At 45.5% G+C, this 25380-nt stretch overlaps 1 protein-coding gene across 7 annotated transcripts in view; it reads right to left on the bottom strand.

The window, feature by feature from the left end:
* The window catches only part of LOC144822239 (caspase-1-like), a 415881-nt gene that overhangs the window by 158352 nt on the left and 232149 nt on the right, over positions 1 to 25380 (bottom strand). For all 7 annotated transcript variants that reach the window (XR_013608591.1, XR_013608590.1, XR_013608589.1 and 4 more), the window contains exons 5-6: positions 20829 to 21072; positions 15957 to 16103 (exon numbers count right to left, since the gene is read on the bottom strand). Coding sequence is in view for 4 of the 7 variants with exons in the window: in XM_078679501.1 (XP_078535627.1) it covers positions 15957 to 16103; positions 20829 to 21072 (391 nt within the window). In the remaining 3 variants the exon portion in view is untranslated. The remainder of the gene's footprint in view (positions 1 to 15956; positions 16104 to 20828; positions 21073 to 25380) is intronic.

Below are 25380 nucleotides of genomic sequence, written 5' to 3' on the forward strand. Positions count from 1 at the left end.
AATTTTCACTCTATCATGCTTTTTATTAGGGACTGGATGAGCTTCAACCATCTGAAACTTAACCCCGACAAAACCGAGCTGGTTTTGACGGGTGGCTCCTCCAGTCCATGGACCCCCTTGTTTTGGCCTCCTTCCCTGGGTTCCCCTCCTACCCCCTCTTTTTCTGTCAAAACCTTAGGGATTAAACTTAATGCTCACCTCACCTTGCACTCTCAGATTAGTTCAGTTGTCTCATCGTGCTTTCTCACTCTTCGCACTATTCGTAAGGTGTCCCGTTTTTTCTCATTTTGTGCCCTCAAACTCATTCTGTCTGCCATGGTGATCTTCCGTTTAGACTACGGCAATGTCTTGTATAATGGTGTCCCCGCTTACAACCTTCGGAGACTCCAACTGGTGCAGAACCAGGCAGCCCGACTTGTGTACAATCTGTCCAAGTCCCATCATGTCACCCCGCTGCTCAAAGCTCTGCACTGGTTGCCCATCCGGGAACATGCCCTGTTGAAGATGGGTTGTATCACCTTCCAGGCCAGGGCAGGGACAGCCCCAGGCTTTATTTCTTCTGAGATCAAGGCATACCGCCCTAGCAGAGAGTTGCGTTCTTCACAATCTCTTTTGGCTGTCCCTCGTTTTAAGAAGAAGAGGTCATGTGGCGTAAAATTCTCTACGCTTGCGCCCACTTTCTGGAATACCCTTCCCCCTCCCCTCAGGTTTTCTCCCCATTATTCAGAGTTTCGGAAAGCTCTGAAAACATTTCTTTTTGTCCAAGCCTTCCCACGCTAGTTGTCCGGCCCTCCCTCTGCCCTATGGTCTGTGTTCCTAGCGCCAAGAAACCGCGTGGTGTATGTGCGCTTTATAAATATTTTAATTTCAATTAATTTCAATTGAAAGTGCTATTCAAAATAGGGCTGGGAGTACCAGTGAAAACAAACTTTAATCAATAGGTCTCCTACCCTAAGTAAAAACAAACAATAAGGCGCTCAGCTGAGTGTTCTGTCTTAGATCGAAGCGTACCTATTGGTAAAAAAGGTCTTCTTGCTTAAAGTAAATTCTACATGTGATTCATCAGAGCCAATACAGTGAGGACTATCTACACTTTAGAGTTGGTGACATGGACTCATACTCACATTAACCAAGCAACTACCTATTAGTGTACTTGTCAGCCCTGGAACTACCCACTATTGTAAACTAACCAGGCATCAGCAGTACCCAGTATGTTATGTTATGTTATGTTATTTTTTTATTTGTTAAGCGCGCATACGCCCGAAGGCTTCTTGGCGCTGGAAAGAATCAAACATAACAGTGCATAAAAAGACACAAATCGCTACTTATAGTAAACCTGAGAAAAAAGGAAAGTTTTAAATGTCTTCCTGAAAGTAAGGAGGTCCCTACTGTGTCGCAAAGTCAGGGGGAGAGAGTTCCACAATGAGGCCGCCAAAAATTGGAAACTGCTACCTCCCTGACGTTTCCTTTTAAAACGGGGGACCTCAAGTAGGTTGTGCTGGGCAGATCTCAGACTGCGAGGAGGTTGGTATCTACGCAGTAATTGTCTAAGAAAGATAGGGCCCTTACCCTCCAAGGCCTTAAATACAATGCAGCCTACCTTAAACATTGCTCTCTGCTCCACAGGCAGCCAGTGCAAAGTCTCCAGTCCATGTCTAATCGATTCCCACTTCGGGACTTTACAAATGAGTCTTGCTGCTTGATTTTGCAAATATTGCAATCTTTTCAACTGGCCAATAGGAGCCCCCAAATAGAGGCCATTTGAAAAATCGATGTGAGAAAGGACAAGAGCACTGACTGTTTGAATTAAAGCCATACCTGTGAGGAGATGTGCTATCTTCTTGATCTTCCTCAGCTGGAAAAATCCCGTGGAAACCACTGTTCCAATTTGACTTTCCAAGGAAAGATCCTCACTGAGAGTCACTCCTAAACTTTTAGTTGTACAAGATTTTTTAGGAGGCGAGCCCATGTCCGATGGCCAAAAACAAGGGTTCCAACTGATCTCACTCTTCCCAGGTAGAATGAGCTCAGTTTTTCCCGGATTTAGCTTAAGGTGGTTTAACGACATCCACCTTTGAATAAAAGACATGGTTGCTCGAAAATCCTCAGCCGCGTTGTCTGCGTTTAAAACAAAGACCAACTGCAGATCGTCTGCATAATTGTACACATCAACATTAAACTGTTGTAGGGAGAACAAAAGAGGCCGCATATACAAATTAAATAATAAAGGGGACAAGGAAGATCCTTGGGGAACCCCACAGAAGGAGATATTTTTAGGGGCTGTAAAGGAACCCAGACGGACCGACTGGGTACGTTCTGAGATAAAGGACCTGATCCAAGCCAAAGCCGAATCTCGAAGTCCGGCCTGTTCGACACGGTTGACCAAGATGGTATAGTCAACCGTGTCGAACGCGGCGGACAGATCCAATAACACCAAGGCCTGGTGCAGGTCCCTGTCAGCATTAGACCTCAAGGTGTTCTGAACGGCCAATATCACTGCCTCGGTAGAGTGACCTGGCCGGAAGCCTGCCTGGTTAGGTTGTAAATAACCCGAGGTTTCCACAAAACTCGATAAACAGTTGGTCACATGAGCTTCCAGTATTTTAGATAGATAAGGCAGTAACGATATTGGTCTATAATTTGAGAGGTCAGAAGAATCAATGCCGGGTTTTTTTTTTAAAGGGATCAGCAAGGCCTGTTTAAAACTGGCCGGGACAGTCCCAGACATCAGGGAGTTATTAAGCAGAGGAAGTAAACTGTTAGGAATTGCCCGACCAATCTCCCTCATTGTTTGAGGAGGACAAACATCCTGAGGGGAACCAGACTTGACTCTGGTCAGCAGATGTAGGAGGATTTGGTCAGTAATTAAAGGAAAAGAGTGCAAAGTAAAAGGATTAAAAAAGGTATCATCTATCGGCATGCAAACTGGCAGCCTAGATAGAGTATCCTTAATCAATGCTATCTTGTCAAAGAAATAGTCATTCAAGGAATTACATAGAGATTGTGAGGGGACAACTGGAGGAGAGGTTCTCTCATCATTGCACAACTCAGTCACAATCCTGAAAATCTCTTTCGACTTATTAGTCGCATTAAGTATTTTAGAAGAGAAATAATCAGTTTTGTGAGTGTGCAGTGTTTTTTGGTAGGCTTTACGGATTAAGCAATATGCAATCCTAGCATGAGGACAGTAGTTAATGCGCCATGTCCTCTCATATTGCCTCACTTCAAGTTTTAGTTTCCTCAACTCCGGTGTGTACCACCTATGTGCACCCACACCGCGTGAGTTATCGAAGCGAGTGAGAGGGACACATGCGTTAATGGCTAGATTAAGCCATTCTTGAAGCCTGCAATCAGTAGTCTCCACATCCAAGCTCTGTTCTGGCAAGGTAGACTTTAGGAAGTTTAAAAATTTTGAAATGTCCAAAGAGGACCATTTCCGAATCAAACTGGTAGCCTTCAGTTTAAATTGGGGGGCTTTCACAACACAAAAGGAGAAACTGATAATAAAGTGATCAGACCAACTACATGGTTTAATATCAATAAAATCAATCGGTAGGTTCAGTGACCAAATTTGATCGAGACTATGGCCCTTTTGGTGAGTTTGAGTGTCTATATGTTGTAATAAATTCAGATCACTCAGAAGAACCTTCATTTCAGCTGCTAGGGGGTCTAATAGTGTGTTGTCGAACCAGAGATTAAAATCCCCGATCAAGAGTAACTTAGAATTATTGGTGGTCAATATGGCCAGTTGCTCAGCAAGAATAGCAGGAAACATAGCCATATTTTGTGGCGGGCGATATAACAAAACCACCACCAGTGTCCCATTGACACTATCCAGCTTGACAACAATGTTCTCCACATTAGGTAAGTCCAGGGAGGAGAGTTGTCGAAGTTGATGTTTTTTATTAGAGATAATGGCCACCCCGCCCCCAATTTTACCTGCCGGTCGTAGCACAGACATAATGTAATACTCAGCAGGCAAGGCAGCCAAGATGTGCGGTAAAGAATCCAATGTGAGCCAAGTCTCGGTCAACATAAGTAAATCCGGTTTCAGATCAGATAACAACAAAAAAATGTCCATCTGATGTTTGGGCATAGAGCGAGTGTTTAAATAAACACATTTAAAATTACAGATAGCACCAGCCGTACTTTCCAGTACCGTGTAGTTAGAACCAGGGTCCGTGGCTATACTAAGGGGATTGGTGATGCCAAGGCGAAATATCCGTTTCACCGTATTGAGGGGTACGGGGGGGCAAGTAGCAATAGTAGGTCGCAACGCTAACAAGTCAGCGGATGTATACACTACTGGACCAACAAGGTCCCTAGCCCCTAGTCCCGGACGCTCGCGGACGAGCGCAGACGAGCTTGACTCTAGCGCGACTCCGGCGCGCCTCCGTCGCGCCCGCTGCGCTCGTCCGCTGCGCTCCCTCCAGCACATTACGTTTTATGTGAGGGAGCCTCGAGCGACTGGACCGCTGCCACAGGTCCCTGCGCTCTCTGGCTCCTCCCAATATGGCGCCCGTTCCCACCACCGGACCGGCACTAGGAGCCGCGGTAAATGAGCCGCCCTCCACACAATCGGCAGAAGCCGCGATGGAACGAGGCAGAGGGGCCGCAATTAAGGTGAGAGTGCGAGTGGCGCTATTGATCAGCCGCCCTGCGCACCTACAAGTTTTTAAAACACTCGCGCGTGCAATTAGCAGTAATAATCACCGTTTTGCACAGAGTGACAATATAACAGTTTAAAACCAAAGTGGCCCAAAATTAATACAGTTTTAAAATAGGAGCAATTGTAGTCAGGTCTGCCGTTATGCAGTCTCTCCACCAATGGCGCCGGGCAGCTACCACCAACCCGGAATCCACGAGTGGAAAGAGACTCCCAAGCGTTTTATGGGAGGGAGCCTCGAGCGACTGGACCGCTGCCACAGGTCCCTGCGCTCTCTGGCTCCTCCCAATATGGCGCCCGTTCCCACCACCGGACCGGCACTAGGAGCCGCGGTAAATGAGCCGCCCTCCACACAATCGGCAGAAGCCGCGATGGAACGAGGCAGAGGGGCCGCAATTAAGGTGAGAGTGCGAGTGGCGCTATTGATCAGCCGCCCTGCGCACCTACAAGTTTTTAAAACACTCGCGCGTGCAATTAGCAGTAATAATCACCGTTTTGCACAGAGTGACAATATAACAGTTTAAAACCAAAGTGGCCCAAAATTAATACAGTTTTAAAATAGGAGCAATTGTAGTCAGGTCTGCCGTTATGCAGTCTCTCCACCAATGGCGCCGGGCAGCTACCACCAACCCGGAATCCACGAGTGGAAAGAGACTCCCAAGCGTTTTATGGGAGGGAGCCTCGAGCGACTGGACCGCTGCCACAGGTCCCTGCGCTCTCTGGCTCCTCCCAATATGGCGCCCGTTCCCACCACCGGACCGGCACTAGGAGCCGCGGTAAATGAGCCGCCCTCCACACAATCGGCAGAAGCCGCGATGGAACGAGGCAGAGGGGCCGCAATTAAGGTGAGAGTGCGAGTGGCGCTATTGATCAGCCGCCCTGCGCACCTACAAGTTTTTAAAACACTCGCGCGTGCAATTAGCAGTAATAATCACCGTTTTGCACAGAGTGACAATATAACAGTTTAAAACCAAAGTGGCCCAAAATTAATACAGTTTTAAAATAGGAGCAATTGTAGTCAGGTCTGCCGTTATGCAGTCTCTCCACCAATGGCGCCGGGCAGCTACCACCAACCCGGAATCCATGTTAGACACGAGGAGTTCCTCATGTGATTTGTGCCAAAGCCACATGTTGTCTCAACCTACCCATTCCTACCGGGTCCGGGTGGTCAAGCCTTTTTGGGAAGTGGTAATCTGTTCTATCGCTCCTTTTGCTAACATAACATGAGCTTCCTTCCTCAATAAGTGAAGGGTGAGGTGAAAGCGCTCGTTTGAGGGATTGGACGGAGGTCTCTGCACAAACTCTAGGGTGTCTCCGTAGGTTACTATATCCAACACCCATCTGTCAGATGTTATTTCCTGACATAGGGGAAGTTTGTGATGTTCCCACCCAACTGAATGGAAGTAAGAGGTGCAGGAGTTACCTGATCCTGGTCACTGTTAGCGACCTTCGCGACCTTGCTTACGGTGTACCCCTTGCTTGTTGGCTGCGGAGGGTGGTTGGCAGTAGGGCCTGAAACCACATATTAATAAGATGGTCCTGAAGCAGTTAGCTGGCGGTTTAGGAAGAGAACAGAGGTTATCATACACCAAAACGATCGGGCCAGTCTTGCAGGCTTATGATGCCAAAGTGACGAGCTCTACAATGTATGGTGTAAAATATGGGGCTTGGAACATGTAGAGGAGCTCAGTAGCCTATATGCTACATTTCTAAGAAGCCTAGGGGTGCTACCCCAGAGTACTCCCCTTGTTTCGCTCATGCTAGACATGGGCAGTCGTTCTATTGCCTCCAAAGCTAGATTGCGCCCTTTGCTGTTTTGGCTGAGCGTTAAGACGACTCCTGAACTTTTGTCATATGCACGTGCTATGGACAATGTAAAACGTAGGGACACAGCCAATAAAATCAGCTGACTGAGAGGTGTCAAGAACCTGCTTACAGCTTCTGGGATGGGTAATATATGGGAGGCTAGTGATCCCACTTTGCTCCCCCGGAAATGCAATGTGAAGAATGCCTACGGGGGGTGGAAATGAGTAGCAGGGCTCGGGGTAAGCTCACTCTAGACTTCATGGCCCACAAATTAGATCATTCCCTGGAAGGATATCTTGATTTTGTAGAACACCCGGGGGATAGAAAACTGTATATCCAGTTCAGGTTTAGCACATTGCCCTTGAATGATTTTACACGTAAATGGACCTGCAGGAATGAGGTTGCTCTCAGCTGTCCTGGCTGTGGATAGCATCAAAGATCCTAGCCCACGTAATGTTTGCCCTCACATTGTATGTGATGCTGAAGAAAAACTGTCTTAATCCAATCTACAAGCTACTGGGAACAGATTATTACAGAGTCGCACTAAGGATCCTGAAGGCTGACGCCAGGCCACTGTTTGCTTGGGCGTTGGCAACATTTTGGGTCTAAATGTGGGATATTGGAGGTAGGGTCCTGAGGGCGAACATTAAGTTATAACCTGTGAGGAGTTCTCCTCCTTCTTTACAGCCAAAATTACCTCCATAGGAAAAGAACGTAATTCTGACACCAACATCCGACCTCTTCCTGCTGGGTCCCATCGCTACTCTCTTCCCCCAAGTCAACACCCAAGAATCAAGTGCACTGGTCCAACTTCAAGTTATATGACGACCATTCCATCACGAAAATTCTATCCTCCTTAAATCTGAATAACCACTTTAATGACCCACTCCCCTCCAGCTGTGTGACAGCGACCTCCCAATTTATCATTCCCATGTGGACTACAATAATCAATGCTTCCCCACTACGAGGGTCCATACTTGACTATCTAAAAGCCGGTCAAGTTGTCCCCACCTTAAAAAAAAACACCTTGAATCCTGCTACTCAATACAATATCAGACCAAAATCCAATATCCAACTTCTAGCGAAAGCTCTGCAGAAATGTGTGTAACTTCAACTGAGCCAACATATCACCAATTTTAATCTGCTAGACGAATTCCAACCCGGGTTCAGGTCTGGGCACACCACGGAAACTACTGCTCTCCATATTGTGGATGATGCTCTCCAGGCCCATGACCAAGGCAAAACACTTCTCCTAATTCTACTGAATTTATCCTTGGCATTCGACACAGTCAACCACGGGAAACTACTTGAACGCCACGAATCCAGGATGGGAGTAAGGGGAACCGTTCTCAAATGGTTAAGATCCTTCCTCCGGAACCGCACCCAGAGATTCTTAGTCAACAGTAATCTATCTATTCCTTCCCCTAGAACGATTGGAGTCCCCCACAGATCAACTCATTCCCCCACCCTCTTCAATCTCTACCATGAACCGTTAGCTGAATTACTACGTACCGCCAACATCTCCTTCCACATTTATGACGATGATACCCAGATCTACATCAAAACCTCATCTCTAGAGGAGATCTACACCTTTGAATGAGGCCCTAAAGCAGACTGTTCAAAGGCTCGCCTGCAACCAGCTCAAACTAAATGCTCAAAAAACAGAGTACCTTTCAATCTCCCCCCTAAAAGTAACACTGACATCCAGGAATGGACCAAGTCGATCACAGCACTAAACTGCACACAGACCATAGTGGAATCTGCCAAATCTCTCGGCATAGCCCTGGAAAGCAACCTGAATATGCAAGACCACATCATCTTGATGGCTAAAACTGCCAGGTTTCACCTGAGCTACCTGAGGAAACTAAGGGCCTGATGTAGGTAGGACTTATTTACCGATTTTTAATTACCGAATTTTACCGATTCGGTAATTAAGAATCGGTAAATAAGAAGGGGGGGGGTATGTAGGAACATCCAGATGTTCCATTTACCGAATCGGTAAATATCTGTATTTACCGATTCGGTAAATACCGACCGGTAATGCTCCATTCATTCCTATGGGCTTTGAAGCCCATAGGAATGAATGGGGCATTACCGGTCCGTATTTACCGAATCGGTAAATACAGATATTGACAAGGGTGCAGGGGGTGTCACTTTGACACCCTCTAGCACCCCCAAAAAAGGTTCGGGGGCCATGTGGCAGGCATACCTGCCCAAAGGGAAGGTCTGCCTATCATATGGCACAGGTGTGCATGCACACGTGTGCATGCACACCTGAATCGGTATTTTAACATCAAATTGAATTTGATGCTAAAATACCGAATCGGTAAGGCTTGTGGGACTCAGAAGAGTCCCACCTACATACCAAATGTACCTAATCGGTAGAAATACCGATTCGGTATTTTACAGAATCGGTAAATTTACTGATCGGTAAATTTACAGATTCTGTAAAATATGTGTCCCTACATACCAAAGCTCAAATACCGGTCGGTAACGGCCGAAAATACCGATTTTCGGCCGTTACTGACCGACCTACATCGGGCCCTAAAACCTTTCCTGGATGCCTCGGACCTAAAAATGGCATTAGTTATCTCCAGAATCGAATACGGATGCTCAACCCTTTCAAGCCTGCCTAAGATCTCCACGGCCCCCCTAAAAGCTTGCCTCAATGCGGCCGCCAGACTCTTTACACGCTCAAAAACATTCGACCACATCTCACCACATCTGAAGGCGCTGAACTGGCTTCCTCTTGAAATCAGAATCCAACTCAAACTGGCATGTATCACCCACAAAGCACTACACACAAATCCCCAGCATATCTCATACAGAAAATCATAGTTTCTGGAGGAGCCAGAAACTCCAGGTCCGCCAGAAACTTTGGGCACCAGCCACTCCGCTTCATAAAGGAAAAAACTTACAATCGTGCTTTCTCTGGGGCCGCACCAAGAATCTGGAACTCACTTCCATCTGTCATTAGAAAAATTCCCTCTTTGTCAATATTTAAAAAGGAAGCCAAAACCTTCCTAATGGGCAAGTTTCTCCCATAAATCAGGCATTGCACACACCGCTCAGTGGCTTTGAGTATTTTTGTTGCCGCTAGAGTTTTGGCTGACCGGCTGCTTTCCATCTTGTACTGACCTTATACTCCCACAAATTTATTTGCTGGATTTCTCTGCATTATGATCTGAACATTGTATACACCCTGGTATTCCCAAATGTTTCACCTCCTTCTACTCCTACTTATGTTTTTTTTTTCTTGCCTTTGACTATTTCATACTTGTATACAACATGTTTTCCCTGTAAAGCGCTCTGTCCCCACGAGTCGAGACAAGGAAGATCATTCCCCACAGCAGCCTCAACCTGATCCTCCTCTACATTACCCCGTCAGCCCTTGGGTCCGGTCTACGAACCCCCTTCTCTCACCCGTAGAAGAGCAACCCTCTTCGCCCCCTCAATCACATACTCATCAACAGCACAACAGTATTCCCCGGGCTCGGTCTACTGACCCTCCCATCACTTTTCTGAAAGCATTGGGGAAGAACCATCGACTAATCCCCCTACCAAGGGTCCCGGACAGAGACAGCCTGAGGGTCCCCGCCAGTATTAGACCTCACAAGACGACCCTGCCCATCCTCCCACGAGTTGTCCCAACCCAAAACTGCACGCCTCCTGCCCCGAATGACTTGGCTCACCGGCTAGATCTACTAGAAAACCAACTAGAAATTATACTTACGGGCCTCGATGAAATCCTTTCCAACCTTGGCAAGGCGAGAAAGCCCCAACATCTACAATCAATGCCCTCATATCCGGCTGAGCCTACCGCACTTAATCGCCAACTCGTGACCGCTCCCGCATGCGGAAACAAGACTTCTGAGGCCCACTAAAACGACACGATGATGCCTCCTCAATCTCTCACAGAAACCAAAGCACACACGCCCGGAGCTCAGAGCCACACTAACAAGGATGTGGTGACACTAATACAAAGACCATCCAGAACGAAAGCAGCAATGTCAGCCAAAGAAGCTTTGGACCTTGCCTCCACCTATGACTCCTCTTTCCTAATGCCCTCGAACTCCAATATCCAAGTGATCACGGGCTTCGGAAGAGACCTCCCTCCTGCGAAAACTGTTAGACCCCCGCCCTTCCTCACCTCCATACCAAGGGCCCCATTAGAAAAGCATCTGAACAAAAAAAATCCAGCGACCAACTGCATGCTCATTAACTGTAGATCCGCCCCCAAACATACAACGGAATTAGCTGAAACCATCCTATCCCAGAACCTTGACATTGCGTTCATCACGGAGACATGGCTAAAGGAAGCCTCCCTACCCTGTCTAGACATGCTGGTACCCCCAGGTTTCACCATCATCAACAAAGACAGAAAAGGCCAACGCGGGGGGGTTTAGCCATCATACATAAAGATGACATTGACATCGCTGTAACAGACTCATGCAAATACAGCTCTATTGAATGTCTATCTGTCTCCATCAAGACTAAGGATAACCGCCCTTTAGTTCACCTTCTCTATCACCCACCTGGCAATTCCTCAACTTTTGGCGAACACCTTTCTGACCTGATTGCCCACTGCGCTCTCAAAGACACTAACTTCATAATCCTGGGTGATCTCAATTTACCTTGGAACGAAACCAACAACACACTAATTCAATCTCTCAACAATCTCCTCTGTGACAATAACCTTACCCAACACTGCTCTGAAGAAACGCACAACAAAGGAGCGACCTTGGACGCCATCATTGCCCACCAAGACGTAATCACGATTGACAACATCCTCCCAGTGGACTGGTCAGATCATCACATGATTCTATTCCGCATCAACCAAAGAAGCCTATCCCTGCCCCTGCTCAAGATCCCCCCAAATGGTCAAGAAATCTAAACCAGATCCCCTTGGTCATCATGGAGGAGAGACTCAAGTTTCTCCTACCCAAATGACAAAGATCTCTCCACAAACGACCTCACCTCGCTCTATAACGCGAATTTGGGTTCCCTTCTTGACCAACTAGCTCCCTTGAAACTAAAAAAAAAAACGAGACACCCCATCCAGATCCTGGTTCGACTCCGACACTAATGAAGAAAGGAGACAACTAAGTGCCGCAGAAAGACGCTGGCGGAACTTGCCCTCCACCTACCATCGTGACAAACTCAGAACTATCCGGAAGAAATACAATAATCACATCAAGAACAAAAATAGACCTAAGGAACTCTTCAGTATTATCAGACAGCAAACCTCCAAACCAGATACCTCCATGGAACTGGCCTCCAAAGAACGATGCGACAACTTTGCCAACTTCTTTGATGATAAGATCTCCAAGATCAAACACTCTCTAGCCACCAACCACTCCCTTCCCCCTCACAGCAAACAAGGTGGGTTGCTTGATAGCGCCCCTCCTTCCTCTATTAGACCTTGGTCACTCTTTCAGCCCATCCTAGAAGAAGAGATAGTCAAACTTATCGCCGCCTCCAAACCTTCATCTCACACCCTTGACCCCCTTCCTGCTCAACTCACCAAAAAACTAAAACCCTCCCATGCCCCACTATGGTGCAGGATTATCAACAGTTCCCTAAAACCTGGAGTAGTCCCAGACTGTTTGAAATTGGGACAAGTCACCCCTCTACTAAAAAAACCTGGCCTAGACAAAAATGACTTAAACAACTTCAGACCCGTCTCCAACCTTCCTCTCCTCTCCAAAATCCTAGAAAATGTGTTCTTCATCAACTAACTCGGCACTTGGACAATTCCAGTCTCCTCGACTCGCATCAATCGGGATTCAGGAAAGGGTGCAGCACAGAAACCGCAATCCTCAAAGTAATTGATGATCTACACAATGCACTGGACTCAGATCATTGCTCCTCCACATTCTCCTAGACCTATCGGCGGCTTTCGACACGGTTGACCACATTCTTCTCCTCAAAGCTCTGGAAGAAAGGGCTGGTCTTGATGACGTGGTCCTGAACTGGTTCTCCTCATTCTTACACAACCGCTCACAAAGCATCTAAATCAGAAGCTCCGAATCCGACCTCCACCCAGTCATAAGGGGAGTACCTCAAGGCTCAGTGCTCTCCCCCCAACTCTTTAACATTTACATGGAACCCCTCACCACCCAACTCAGAAAAGCCAGCATGCCCTTTTCACCTCTACGCTGACGATACACAACTCTACCTGGAAATTTCCTCTTCTAAAGACATCCATTGGCTAAATGAAACACTAAAGGAGGTCCAATGTTGGCTGTCAAGCAACCATTTCAAGCTTAACCCAGACAAAACTGAACTACTTCTTATCTCGAACAAAGAAGAGAACCCACAAATGAACGAATGGCTAAAAGATATTGATGCGCTCAATGGGAACCTCTCCTTGGCTGACTCCGTCAAGTCATTAGGCATCACGCTAAACTCTAAACTTGATCTGACCAAACACATCAAGATTTCGGCCAAGAGTGCCTTCCTAAACTTGAAACTACTAAACAAAATCAAACCTTTCATTCCATTCAAAGATCTCAAACAAGCCACCCAAGCATTGGTTCTGTCAAGACTAGACTATGGAAATGCAATCCTCTCGGGAATTCCCAAAACTTACCTTGCTCCTCTGAAAACAACCCTCAACGCGGCAGCCAGAATGGTCACTGGAATAAAGAAATTCAATCACATTTCTCCGGCACTAAAAGAACTCAAGTGGCTACCTATAGAAATGCGGGCGAACTTTAGAACAGCCTGCCTCACCCATAAAGCCCTTCACACAGGCAAACCTGAATATCTGGCATCCAAACTCAGAAAAGCGGCTCAGAACAGGACTCTCAGAAGCTCTAACACCCTACTTCTTATCCCACTCAAAGCACGAAAACAAAAAACCATGGCCAGATCCTTTGCTGGAAATGCTCCTAAAATATGGAACTCTATCCCCCCTACATCAGAACTATTCCTTACTTCCCGAAATTCAAAAGCCAACTCAAAATCCTTTTCCTTGTCCGCTCCCTTCCGAACAGATAGGAACCGATTGGAGTGGTCAAAACGTCTTAGCCCTCATCTTCGATGCGGTTGGCCATTTCTACTTGACTTTTATCCTGAACGCATGGCTGACTGTATTATAGTTGCCTTCTTTTGCACTGCTCTCTACTTGTTGTAAAGCGCTCCGATACCTTCCGGTCAGGCTAGCGCTATATAAAACTTCATAAATAAATAAATAAAAATAAATACCCTAATGGGTCACGTTCTAGCTTTATAAATCACAAAATAAAATAAATTAAGTGAAGCTTCAATCCTATTTTCTAGGCTTCAGTTTTCCAAACTTCTAAAGAAGGGGATATTTCTGGCTTCACAAGACGTTTTCTGTACCCTCTGCACTCTGATGTTTTTACTATGGTTTTATTGCACCGGATGAATTTTATACATGGATGCACTTTAATACGGTCTTATTATCTATATGCGGTATATATTCTTGCTTTTACAAAGCGAACTACCGGATGGTATTGGAGAGGAAAGGCAAATGCTAACAACTACTGACTGCATTCAAGCGTAAATAATTTTATCGCATGATTGATAGCCTTGAATAAAGTGTGCAATCGAATACTGTCATTTATTTTGCTGGCTCATATTAGGTTGCTGCATAAGTTTTACGGATTATTAGATTGTCAAGAGAGAATGTAGAAATGGCAGAATCTGAAACATTAATGCTGCACAGATTTTCGATTCTACCAGGCTTCTGGTTAAGACTCGTATTTTATTGTATCACTTCAATATCATTGGCATTTGGTAAGCAAACTTTTATGACAATGTCGAAATAAAGTCATTGAAAGGATCTTTATGCATTTCCTTCAGAAGTTCCATGGTCAGAAGATCTTGACCTTTTCTGGGTTGTGTGGGACGAATCACTGTCTTCACATGAAGCGCTGGCAGTCTGGGCCTTGGATTTCTTTAGCCATAAAAGTAGTTGTCCCGCTCTATCTTGCAAGGTCTTTGATGACAAAGTACAACAGATCCTGCACTACTTTAGTTGATTTGGAGGGTAAAGACAGTACAGGCAGTCCTTATGTGGGTCGTCCACATACAGTCCCTTTTTGCTTCAGGACTTGCATGATCTGAAGATACTTGTTTTTGAAGATTCAGACATTGTAAATATACAATAAGTAAAGAAGTAATCTAAAGAAAAAACTGAGCAGAGCTCAGGGAGACTCCCTTCAAATGACGTGTAATAGAAAATCTGAGGGATTTTGCCTCTATCTTGACAATTGTAGCGGGCGCTGTTGCCTGATTGGTTAGGTTTCAAGTTTGGTCTTTTTTTTTTTTTTTTTTAAAAGGACACAGGCAGGCTATAAATTTGACTTTGCATTGCCATTATGGCCTATGGTACAATACATACTGCTTACTATGGTACTTCGACGACTGGGAATGATTCAAGCATGTGAATCTATGAAAGATCCAATACTGAATAAGGAGAGCATTGTGGTGGTCGCTAATCACAGGCTTTTGGCGGTCGGACTGAAGACAAGCCACCGCTAATGAAGAAGGTTCACTGAAAAGATGGAAGCAACATGGATAAAACCCCACCAAACTTTCTGTTAAACAAATTGAACTTTTCAGGGGCTGTTCACCATCTCCTGCATTACACATTTCTTATGGCCTTCTCTGATTACTTCACAGCCAGTACTCTATCAGCAAACTAGGGCCAGGCTGGAAACCAAAATAAGAGCTGGCAAAACTGTTCAAACCAAACCACACTTCAGGAACCAGTGACTAGTAGGCGAGCACTGGGGCACTGTTGATCTTGGCAGTCCACCCTGCTCTGGAAGCAGCCTTCTAGCCTGCAGTCTACACCATGAAGTCAGAGCGGCACAAAGGCAAGAACGGCAGAAATCCATTGGTCTATAGTCTAGCACGTGGTGGGGGTCCGAACCACCTGCACCTACTGCAATACCCCAGAGGGAAGCTCATACTGTGAGCTCTCACTCCGTAAAAGGCATCAGTCCAGCAGCCGCCTGCTCCCCCCACAGCAGCTTGGCTTTGGATGCAACCTTTTTCCAGGTCTCCTGTTTTTTTCTCAGTGTCCCCTGCTCTGGCACCCCCGCTTCTTCTGTACCACCAAACAAATTATAAAAGACTTGTTTATGCTGCTCATCTTTTTATAGTGCTGACATTTTTCTCTTGGTGCATGGTGTGTGTATGTACACTCTCAGACAGAACCTCTGGAATTTAGGTCAAAGATGGGTACAGCAGGTGTACAAGGCAAAGAAATGAAAGAGGATAGAGTCGAAGGCAGGAATTCCAAGTGAACAACACAAAGAAATGAAGGACAGCGTCGCAGGTGGGAACCACATGTGTGCAATGCGATGAAGTGAAAGAGGTCAGTTACAGGAAGGAGCAACAAGTGCATACAGCAAGTGAGTCAACGAGGACAGTCACAGGTTGGAGGGGCTTCCATGACAAACATCAGGTTGTGTGAGTGGTGCAGTGAAAGTAATACTGACGGACTCACCTGGGGTTGAGGAACACAAACAGAAGAAGTCACTTTCAATCAGGACTTTTTTCAAGCCGTCATCCTCCAAATCCATATCAGAGGGCACTGGGCATGCGTCATCAGCTTTATGAATGGAGTCACTCACTAACACAGATGCCTTATTTTCTGGAAAATACACAGAAATAGAAGATGGATATGACACCAATGTATAAAACGCCCCTACGCTTTACCTGTGCTGACACACTGCGAAGAAGTGGAGGTTTATTGGATGTCAGACAGCAGATGCAATTTAGCAATGTTCTTCTACTGGTGGTCTGCGGTTCTCCTCTCCTGTATGAATCAACATGTACCAGGCTGTATGAGCTCAGACTAGAGACACATGGGCAAGTAGAGCTATTTGTCTCTTCTGAGGCCCCAGGACTCCCTGCTGGCTCAACTCTTCTTTATTATTTGCATGTTCCCTCAAATAAATGACAAATAAGACATCCATGTTTTAAACACCTAGATCATTAGGTTATTTTACACTAGATCACATTATGTGTAACAGAGGGTCAACACATTTACACCTCAACAGCAGCAACAAGGACCTGCCTTTGCTCTACATTGACACACATCCCGATGCCCAGCATTTCAAGGAGCCAGACAGCAAACAAATGGAACTCCTTCCCGGCAAAGAAAACAAACATACAGGACCACTTGACGTTTTGAAGGACCGAAAGACCTAGCTCTTCCCCTACAGGTGATCTGCACTGAAACGACCAAGAGCCATAACGATCTTCCACTTAATGTGATTTGCTCTGGTTTTTAATTTGTAAACAAAATAAGTGCTGGAGTCATTCAAAATAAATGCTGGTGTCATGCGTGCAGTGATGGTCAGATCGATGCATTGAAAACACGGCTAACAAATTATACAATTTTTCTAAGCTACATTTTAGGCATGTGGCAGGAAGCGGGTATGTATACTGCTGGAGCACAGGGGTGGTGTTCATCTCATGCATATGGCTTCAAAAGAAAACACAATTTCTAAAGTATACACTCAAAAACATATAAATTCAAAATACCAAAAGGTATTTCTCTATATTTTGTTTTTGACTGAACAATTTCTTTAGAATTTTTGTAGCACTGGATGTGCTGCTTTCAAGCACTGCAGCACATCTGCTATTCCTGCATTTAACACTGCTAATTAAAATATGTATTTTCTTGGAAAGGGGGTGCACAACGTGTGCAATATGAATCAGTGCAGCCCTGTCTTGGATAATTTTTTTTACAAGCATTATTTAACCGCATGCGCGCTAGCGGTTTTCCCACTGCGCGCTGCATTTGCAAAAAGCCGCGTTACATGACGAGCTCAGCTCGTCATCAGCGCACGGCAGGTTACGCTCATGACGAGCTGAGCTCATCATCAGCCCCGAAGGGGTTAAAGCTACCCAGTTATATGTTGTCAGAGCCCCTTTCAGAGGGCCACGGGGCACACAGGGGTTACTGAGCCCAACCACCGTGTTTGAGGCCTTTTGCTCCTGATGTCTTGGAGCCTGACCTACCATGGATCCTGCTCAACTGAGCAAAGTACCCTTCTGTACTTAAATCTCAGTGGTAGCTCTTGTCGAGCAGTCAAGGATCCCTGGGGAAATGGGGGAGAAAGAGGGAGATGTAGATACAGGTCGTAACTCAAATTGCAAACAGTAAGATCAATCAATCAATGTCCACCCAAATATTTGCTTTTATAAGAAAAGTCGGATTTTATTTCTAACTCTACACATACAATGAAGTATGACATTCAGGAGCGACAACATAATCCCCCTTCAGGTCGGGGCCCTAGTAGTTGTCAGGAGAATCCCTGTTCCACCCTCCTTCGTGTAACGTATTGATGTTTATCCCCATTCACTGGTGCCCACATCATTGAATGCAAACTAGTAGGCCATACTCCAGAGTTCGCACTTGGACTCTTTAGGAATTTAGTCAAAAGTGTCTGCGGCTCTGCAGCACTTTTAGCATAGACTTACCCGTGGCCCAACTGGCTCAGTTTTTGTCTTACCCGTTCTCTCAGCATGAAAGAGTTTAGTTATGCAACATGCCCCTTCAATAACACTAGCGAGTCCTGCTCACTTCAGAGAACTTAGGCTTCTGGCAGCCCATGTGACATTGTGACCCCGTGGTGCAGGCTCGCTCTACTGAGCGGCGCTCCCAGAGGTCACTCAGATGTCAGAGCAGCTCCCTGCTCACAAAGATTTGGTACGTTCACTTTGCTCAACCGGGGATGAGATGGGAATCTTTCTTGAGAACCAGACTGGAGTCAGAGAGGATGAGACGGCGTCTACGGAGTCACCAGCATTCCTCCCGGAGAGTCAAGGGAAGCTCCGTCAGTGCTGGTCCAATCCGTGAGTCGTAGCCTCAGACTCTCCATCAGGCGGTGGCCCGAATCCTTTGACAACATTACTGGTGCCAGCCCATCCTGCCATATGAGGTTGCTGTGGTATGAGGTTACAGTGGGGCAGGTTCTATCAGTCTCAGCTCAGAAGGTAACAAGTCTTGGCACTCCTTGAAATGGTAATTTACTGGTGGCCTCCTCTGGCATACGGGGTCACCATAAGCGCCGAGGGACAGGTGAAGCAAGACCCGCACAGTGCTCAACATACGGCAACCCTCTCCTGGCATACAGGGTGCACAGCTGAATTCTCACACCTCGCACAGGGAGGCCTCATGGTACTGCACTCTACTGGACCTTGCTCGCTTCAACACTCTCCTCTTCCTTACAGGGCACACAATGTTCTTGGGAAGCAGGAAGGCGCTGGTCGCCAGGCTCCAGGGCAGGTGGTCTTGGTTTCCCTGGATTATATTCTTTCACCCAGCAGGATGGCTAACAGGTCTTATTTATTTGCACGCTGTTCATTATTTTGTAAAGCATGCCGTTTCTCTGTTTACAATCGAGGCACTTAACCAGACCGCCCCATTAATTTCACGACCATGTTTTTCACGATTCATCTTATGTTCACCACTCGTATTATTCTTTCCATCTCAGTTAATTTGAGACTTTTTAGCTCCTGCTCAGTGTTTATATACTCTGTTACTTTTGGTTTTCTCGTAGAACTTCCCCCTGATTAAGAGCCATGCTCGAAATGCATTGGGGACGCAGTTGTGATTGAATGTACGGATATACCTTGTTAGATACTTTTTCTTGATACTATCAACTTGGAATATGTTTCACATAAACCATTCAGCATATGATGTAATATGACCTGAAGACTGGTTTAAAATAAATCTTTTCAATTTGGAACATTACTTATTGATAATTTTGCATTTACCCTACAGGGAGTATCATCGCGTCTGGAGGATTCGAGATTCAAATATTACACTGCGTAAGATTCTTTTCCTAGTACGTAACAGGCCTTAGCCCCCAGTCCTGGTCACAGGCAGAAGTCTTGCAGGGCTTCCTCTTCACACAGCCCGCTTTGGTTGCTTGCCAGATGATACATTTTTGGGGACTCAACCTCTCCTTTCTATAGTCGTTTCCCCAGACACCAAATGTGATTTAGGGTCTAAGCTTTTGAAGTGTTATGTTGGGGTTCTGCTTCTTTGGAAGTGAGCACTTCTTCTTTCCATCTTTCTTCATCAAAGATGCCGGTCAAGTAAGCGCAACTACAAAGCTGACTGACCCACAACGCAATTAATTACCAAAGTTCACACCTGGATGTCAGCCACAGTGATATATGCATCAAAAGATTAATCCCAGACTCAACAGCCTTACTCTTTATGATTCCCTTATCAGCCTCATCTCCCTCCCTGAGATACATCCAGGTCCTATCCTTGTGATCTATCACTCAATGAAAGAGCAGTCTTTTCAAATGTAAAGGGTGTCTCTTCCTTTTCCCTCCAGTATTTCTCCACCTAGCTCACAGGACTGCTGCAATACACAAATCTGTCTGGGAGGATTCCTCTCCTCATGCCTTCACCAGGAAGGCCTGTGCTTTCCAAAATGGACCCATGGTCCTCCATACAATGTACCATTGCAGGCACACTCACTCTGTGTACATTCACAGCTCAGTTTGAGTCCAGCACTGCTACCTCTATGCATTTTATCCTTACATGTACATATGCATTCAGCACACATACTCAGTCTGCGCACACTGTTCAGCACTGAAGTTATTCTATCTTTAACAAGGTTGTGTTATTTACAAACACACAATGCAAGCACAGATGCTCACCATGTGTGATGCACAACACTTCACCCTTCATATATTGTACTTCACGCAAGCACACATACACCCTGCACATGCTTTCCCTGCGCACATACTGCACAGTACTGCATCTCTCATGTAATTTATTTCTCGGAGGCAGACATTCATTCAATACATGTACTAACATATGCACTGTACAGTACTGCTCCATCCTTGCACTGTAGTGTTTCCAGGCACACATACAACCAACGCACAGTCACTACTCCTACTTTGCGCAGCCCTCCACATCTACCTGATGGAGTCCAATGGGTGAGTTAAGCACACAATAGAGGAATTTCTTAAAAGGTAAGTGAGCTCCTAGGCCTCACTCCAGTGACACAGGGTGAAAAAGTCCTGTTCACTACACTGTATACTGCCACCACTGCGTTTGTGTTGCTTAACTACTGGTGAAAGGCGGTAGGCATTCACCACTATGAGGGTAGGCACTCTTCCCAGGCAAGCAAAGTTTAACTCCCAACATGAAATGCGTTTGTGGGGCAAGTATGACCGATTGAACTGGAAACAGTCTTTTTGTCAGTGCCAGCATGGTCTAACTATATAGACGATGGCTATTTGAAAAAAGTCGAGCATTTATCTCACAAATACCAGAAGAAGTATTTCTCAAACAACTAGCACATTACAATACATCTGGTTGAAAATCCTCGACTTGGCATACCTCCACGACAGGCCTGGATGATTAGGACTTTGGGTTTATTTCGCAGTGCCTTGCAGTTCTTGTTGTTAAATGTTTTAAAGATGGTGTCGAACTGGAGGACATCTGGATTATCTGGATTCTTCTTGTGGAAGGCTCTGCCACAGATCCTATCCCTAAGGCCATGAGACATGATGACTATGAAAGTGCTATCCGACTTATCATGCTCTGAACGCTTGGAAAAATCAGTAAGTGAAGTCTCCATCTCCTGATGAAACAGATACAAAAAGAAGAGTTTACAAAAGGGCATGTCATTTGTATTGCATTTATCTCTTTGTATACAGTACTTCCACCTACCAGTCTAGGAAATCAATAAAAACACTGACAAGCTGAAAAAATCAAAACAGTATGAATATAACTAACTTGTTTTCTTACTGCAATCTTTGAGAGTGAGCCAGAGCAAGCCTAGAGCTGAAGCGAAACAAACTTTATTATCAAATATGAGGGATTGTTAAAGTAGTTGGTTAGTTGGAAATGAGCAAGCAGCACTATAAGGAAGTGAGTAAGGTGTAAGGAAAGGAAAATGTGAAGTGAGGGAACAGAAAGAAAATAACCATTTAGAAGACAAAGATCTTAGTGAAACACAGTAGAGCAGATCTACATAGATGGATAAAGAGAAGTAAAGTATGAGGATCTAGAAGGTGAAGAGTTTCGGTAAATAAAGAGGAGCAGAACAAGGTGCAATAGGAAGACCAGGATGGGAAACAGGAGGAGATGTTGTGGTAAATAAGGGAAACAAAGTTAGGGGAAGAAGGAAGAGAAAAATCAGGGGAACAAGGACAATTAGAAATAGGGGCACCTTGAAGAACAGATTGAAAGGATCCAGGAGGTGCAGGTTTAGAGAATCAAGGGAAAGCACTGTTAGATAAAATATTAGAAGGTGATACAGAAGAGACAGGGAGTAAGGAGCAAAATTAAGTAAAACAAAGTGGTAGACGAGACAAGTAGGAACAGAGATATGAGAACCAAAAGAAGAGTGTGTGTCTCTGTCCCTGCTTTTGTTCACCATTAAAAAGAGGGACTTCACCTGGAAGGATGATCGTAATTATTTAAGAAGCTAAAGGGAAGAAGGAATAGGAGAGTTGTTTTAACTAGCAGGAATAGTGAATATAAGGTACCTCAGAAACTCCTTTAATCAACAGACAGGACAGACACAGAGAACAATCAGCCAGTGTCCTAAAAAAACTGCAGCACAATTATAAGCGTGTGGTGGAAAAAGCAAGTTGTGAACTTCAGCACGGTGCTTTGAGGAGCAAAGTAAAGGGGAATTGCTAATTTCATATTGAAACAATAAACTGTGCAGGTGTAACAAGATAGCTATTTTCTGCCCTCCATGAAGCTCTCTTTTAAGCGCCCCGGCACAAACTCAATCTTGACTAATTTCATGCCCTCCTCTCTCTGAATGCTTTCACTATGCCAGATGATCAAGATGCCGCAGACAAAGCCATATCTGACTGGATCCTCCGTCTTCTTTCCGCATGCTGTCATGTGTCCTGGCCCTGTGCCTAGACCCCTTCCTACGCACACTCTGTCCGCTTTCCCATTGATCTCCCTGGATGAGCTACGCTTGCTAAGTAGCAAGGTTAAATCAGGCTCTCCCGCTGACCCCTTAAGCCTGACCAATTTATGAAATCATTACCTGTGCTCCTTACACCTCTGAGCCAGGTGATCGTCATGTCCCTGTCCAGGGCAGTTGTCCCTAGGACTTGGAAGCAAGCAAGGGTTGTACCTCTGCTAAAAAACTACCCTCAACACAGCTAAACTGGAGAACTTTCGTCACATTTCTCTCCTGCTGTGGGTTTTCAAGATCTTTGAGACCTACATTAATTCCATCCTCACAGGTTTTCTGGAGGAGAACAACCTTCTGTACCCCTCTTAGAATGGTTTTCGCCCGGGCCACAGCATGGAGTCTGCTCTCCTAGCTGTTACCGAGCATCTTAGGCTGGCTCTAGATGAGGGTCACACTACGTCTCCGATTCTTTTAGATCTCAGTGCCGCATTTGATACAGTCTCCCACCAGATCCTGCTGCAACGGTTGGAGGAGGCAGGCATTGTGGACTTTGCTATGGATTGTTTTGCCTCCTTTCTCTCTGATAGGACCTTCCAGGTAATGGCCCCCCTTTTGCCCCCATGATCCATTCTAATAAACAAGGGGTGCCTCAGGGCTCAGCTTTGAGCCCAACGCTTTTTAACCTCTATGTTCAACAGTTAGCAGCTATGGCCAAGAGCAGAGGGCTCACAGTAGTATCATACGCAGATGATACACAGTTGGTAGTCACACTCTCGGACGATTCCGTGAGGGAGGCCCCCAAGTTTCAAGGCGATCTCACGGCTATCGCTGAGTGGATGACTGCCAACTGTCTCCAACTTAACTCCAGCAAGTCTGAGGTTCTGCTGGTAGGGAGAGACTCAGAGCTGTGGAGCGAACGCTGGTGGCCTGCACATTGGGTTGTGCACCGGCCCCCAAGCAGGTGGTAAAAAATCTAGGAGTTTGGGTTGACTTGGCCCTCAGCTTTCAGTCCCAAACTAAGAAAGTAGCAGGGACCTGTTTTGGCATACTGCGGGGGCTCAAACCACTGCTGGGGTATTTTGATCCGTCCATCAGGAAGAGAATTATTCAGGCCTGCATCTTGTCGAGACTTGATTATGCTAATGTACTCTATCTGGGGGCGAACAAGACTGAAGTCCTGAGACTGCAGAGAGTCCAAAACACTGCTACCAAAACTCTTCTTGGCCTCCCTAGAACCTGCTCCACCACCAGTGCTATCCGTAGGCTACACTGGCTGCCTGTGGCCAGACGTGTAGAGTTTAAGTCCCTCTGCATTGCTTTTAAAATTCAGAATTTCTCCTCTCCTGGCCGACTTGCTCTCACCCTATTCACCCTCTCGTCAACTCCGCTCGATGGGACAATATCTGGAGGTTGTTCCCAGGTGAGGAGGGTACGGGCGGATGATAGCTCCTTCCGTACATTCCTAGCCAAACTTTGGAACACTCTGCCAATATTCATCCACCGAACTAATTAAGGTACACACTGATTCATGTACGAGTAAACCACAATTTATTAGTTTACCCAGACAACAGTTTTTGTCTTTCAATTGTTACTCAGTTTGCAAAAAAGATATTAAAAAAACAGACCTAAGACCACTATCAACCTCATGTCTTAGCCATATACAATTTTGACAAACAGTTTGTGCATATATACAGTGAAAAAAACAGATATTTGACGTTTTAACAAAAAGTGACTTTTTACCATAAATACATTTCACCATGAATACATTTACATGACATGGACAAATTGACCATACACATTTGTGAACGATAAAAAACTTTTTACAAACAAACGATCACAAATAAAGGGAGAAAAGAGAGAAAAAAGTATTTTTCAAACGAAATCAACTCCCAAGACCTGAACCAGATATAATCAGTTAAATTTCAGGAACATTGCCCATTTTTGCATCATTATCATTGACCAACTGGCCAGTGAAAAAAAGAAGGGGGGTGCCGACGCGTTTCGAATCCTGATTAGTGACTTGCAGGATTCTCGTCAGGGCAGTATGATTCTAGTCCATGGGAACTGTTTAAAAAATAAAGAACAAAACAGATTGTTTACCAAAAAGTGGGTCCTCTAGCCACTACTCTCGGAACTCAGTAAGTGACAGGATTGAAGCATACCTTGTGTTAATCCTGCCCAAAGTCGCTCCTGTTTAAATGAGAATGTCGTCTATGCCGTGGGGTTTGCGCTGCAACAAAGTAAGGAGTGGGTTCAAGTCTGGTGGGGGTGGAGACCCTGTTTACACACGGATATTCAGCAAAGGTTTTTTACCTGCAATGTTCGTGACCCCTTTGGCAATTGTGCCGGTGTCTTTCAACTATTACAGTTGTATGCTCATTTCATCTCTGGAAAAGGTAGAAAAAAGGAAAAAAGGAAGAGCGTGTTTTAGTACACCGCTCGCTCGGTGGCGTGCCAGTGCTCACGGCCATTGAGGGATAACTTACTTGCACAACGGTCCGCGGTGGCGGCAGTGAGGATTCTGATTCTTAAGACGTGTTTACCAAAAAATATTTAGCTTCACAAATCTGAGGGGGCAAGGAGAAAAAAGTGTCAGCGCCCTGTTGCGCTAATCCTGTGCTCTTTTGAACAGCAAAAAAGACAGATCTGGCTTACCGTGAATATCTGTAATAATCATTCTGGAATGATTTCAAATGGACCACATTGGCATGGATTGACCCCAAACATTTTCCAGACGTTGACGCAATGTTGTTGCGCAAGGAGGCTTATTTAATCCTCAAGTTTGACAGTGTAAATAAGGGTTTGAATAGTCTCAGTGAAATAAATAGGGCATGAAACAACAATCCCCTTTGCATTTAAACTATAGGTCCCAGAGTGCATCAGAATTCTCCTTCAACTCTGATTGGCCTGAGACCAACCACATGGTTCGTGATTTCCCAAACCGGCAAAGCCACGGACATCCACAAACCTTAGTGTGCCGTGTTGGAGCAAGTACACGGAGCGGAG

The sequence above is a fragment of the Lissotriton helveticus genome, chromosome 3_1 (assembly GCF_964261635.1).
Source record: "Lissotriton helveticus chromosome 3_1, aLisHel1.1, whole genome shotgun sequence".
NCBI lineage: Eukaryota > Metazoa > Chordata > Amphibia > Caudata > Salamandridae > Lissotriton > Lissotriton helveticus.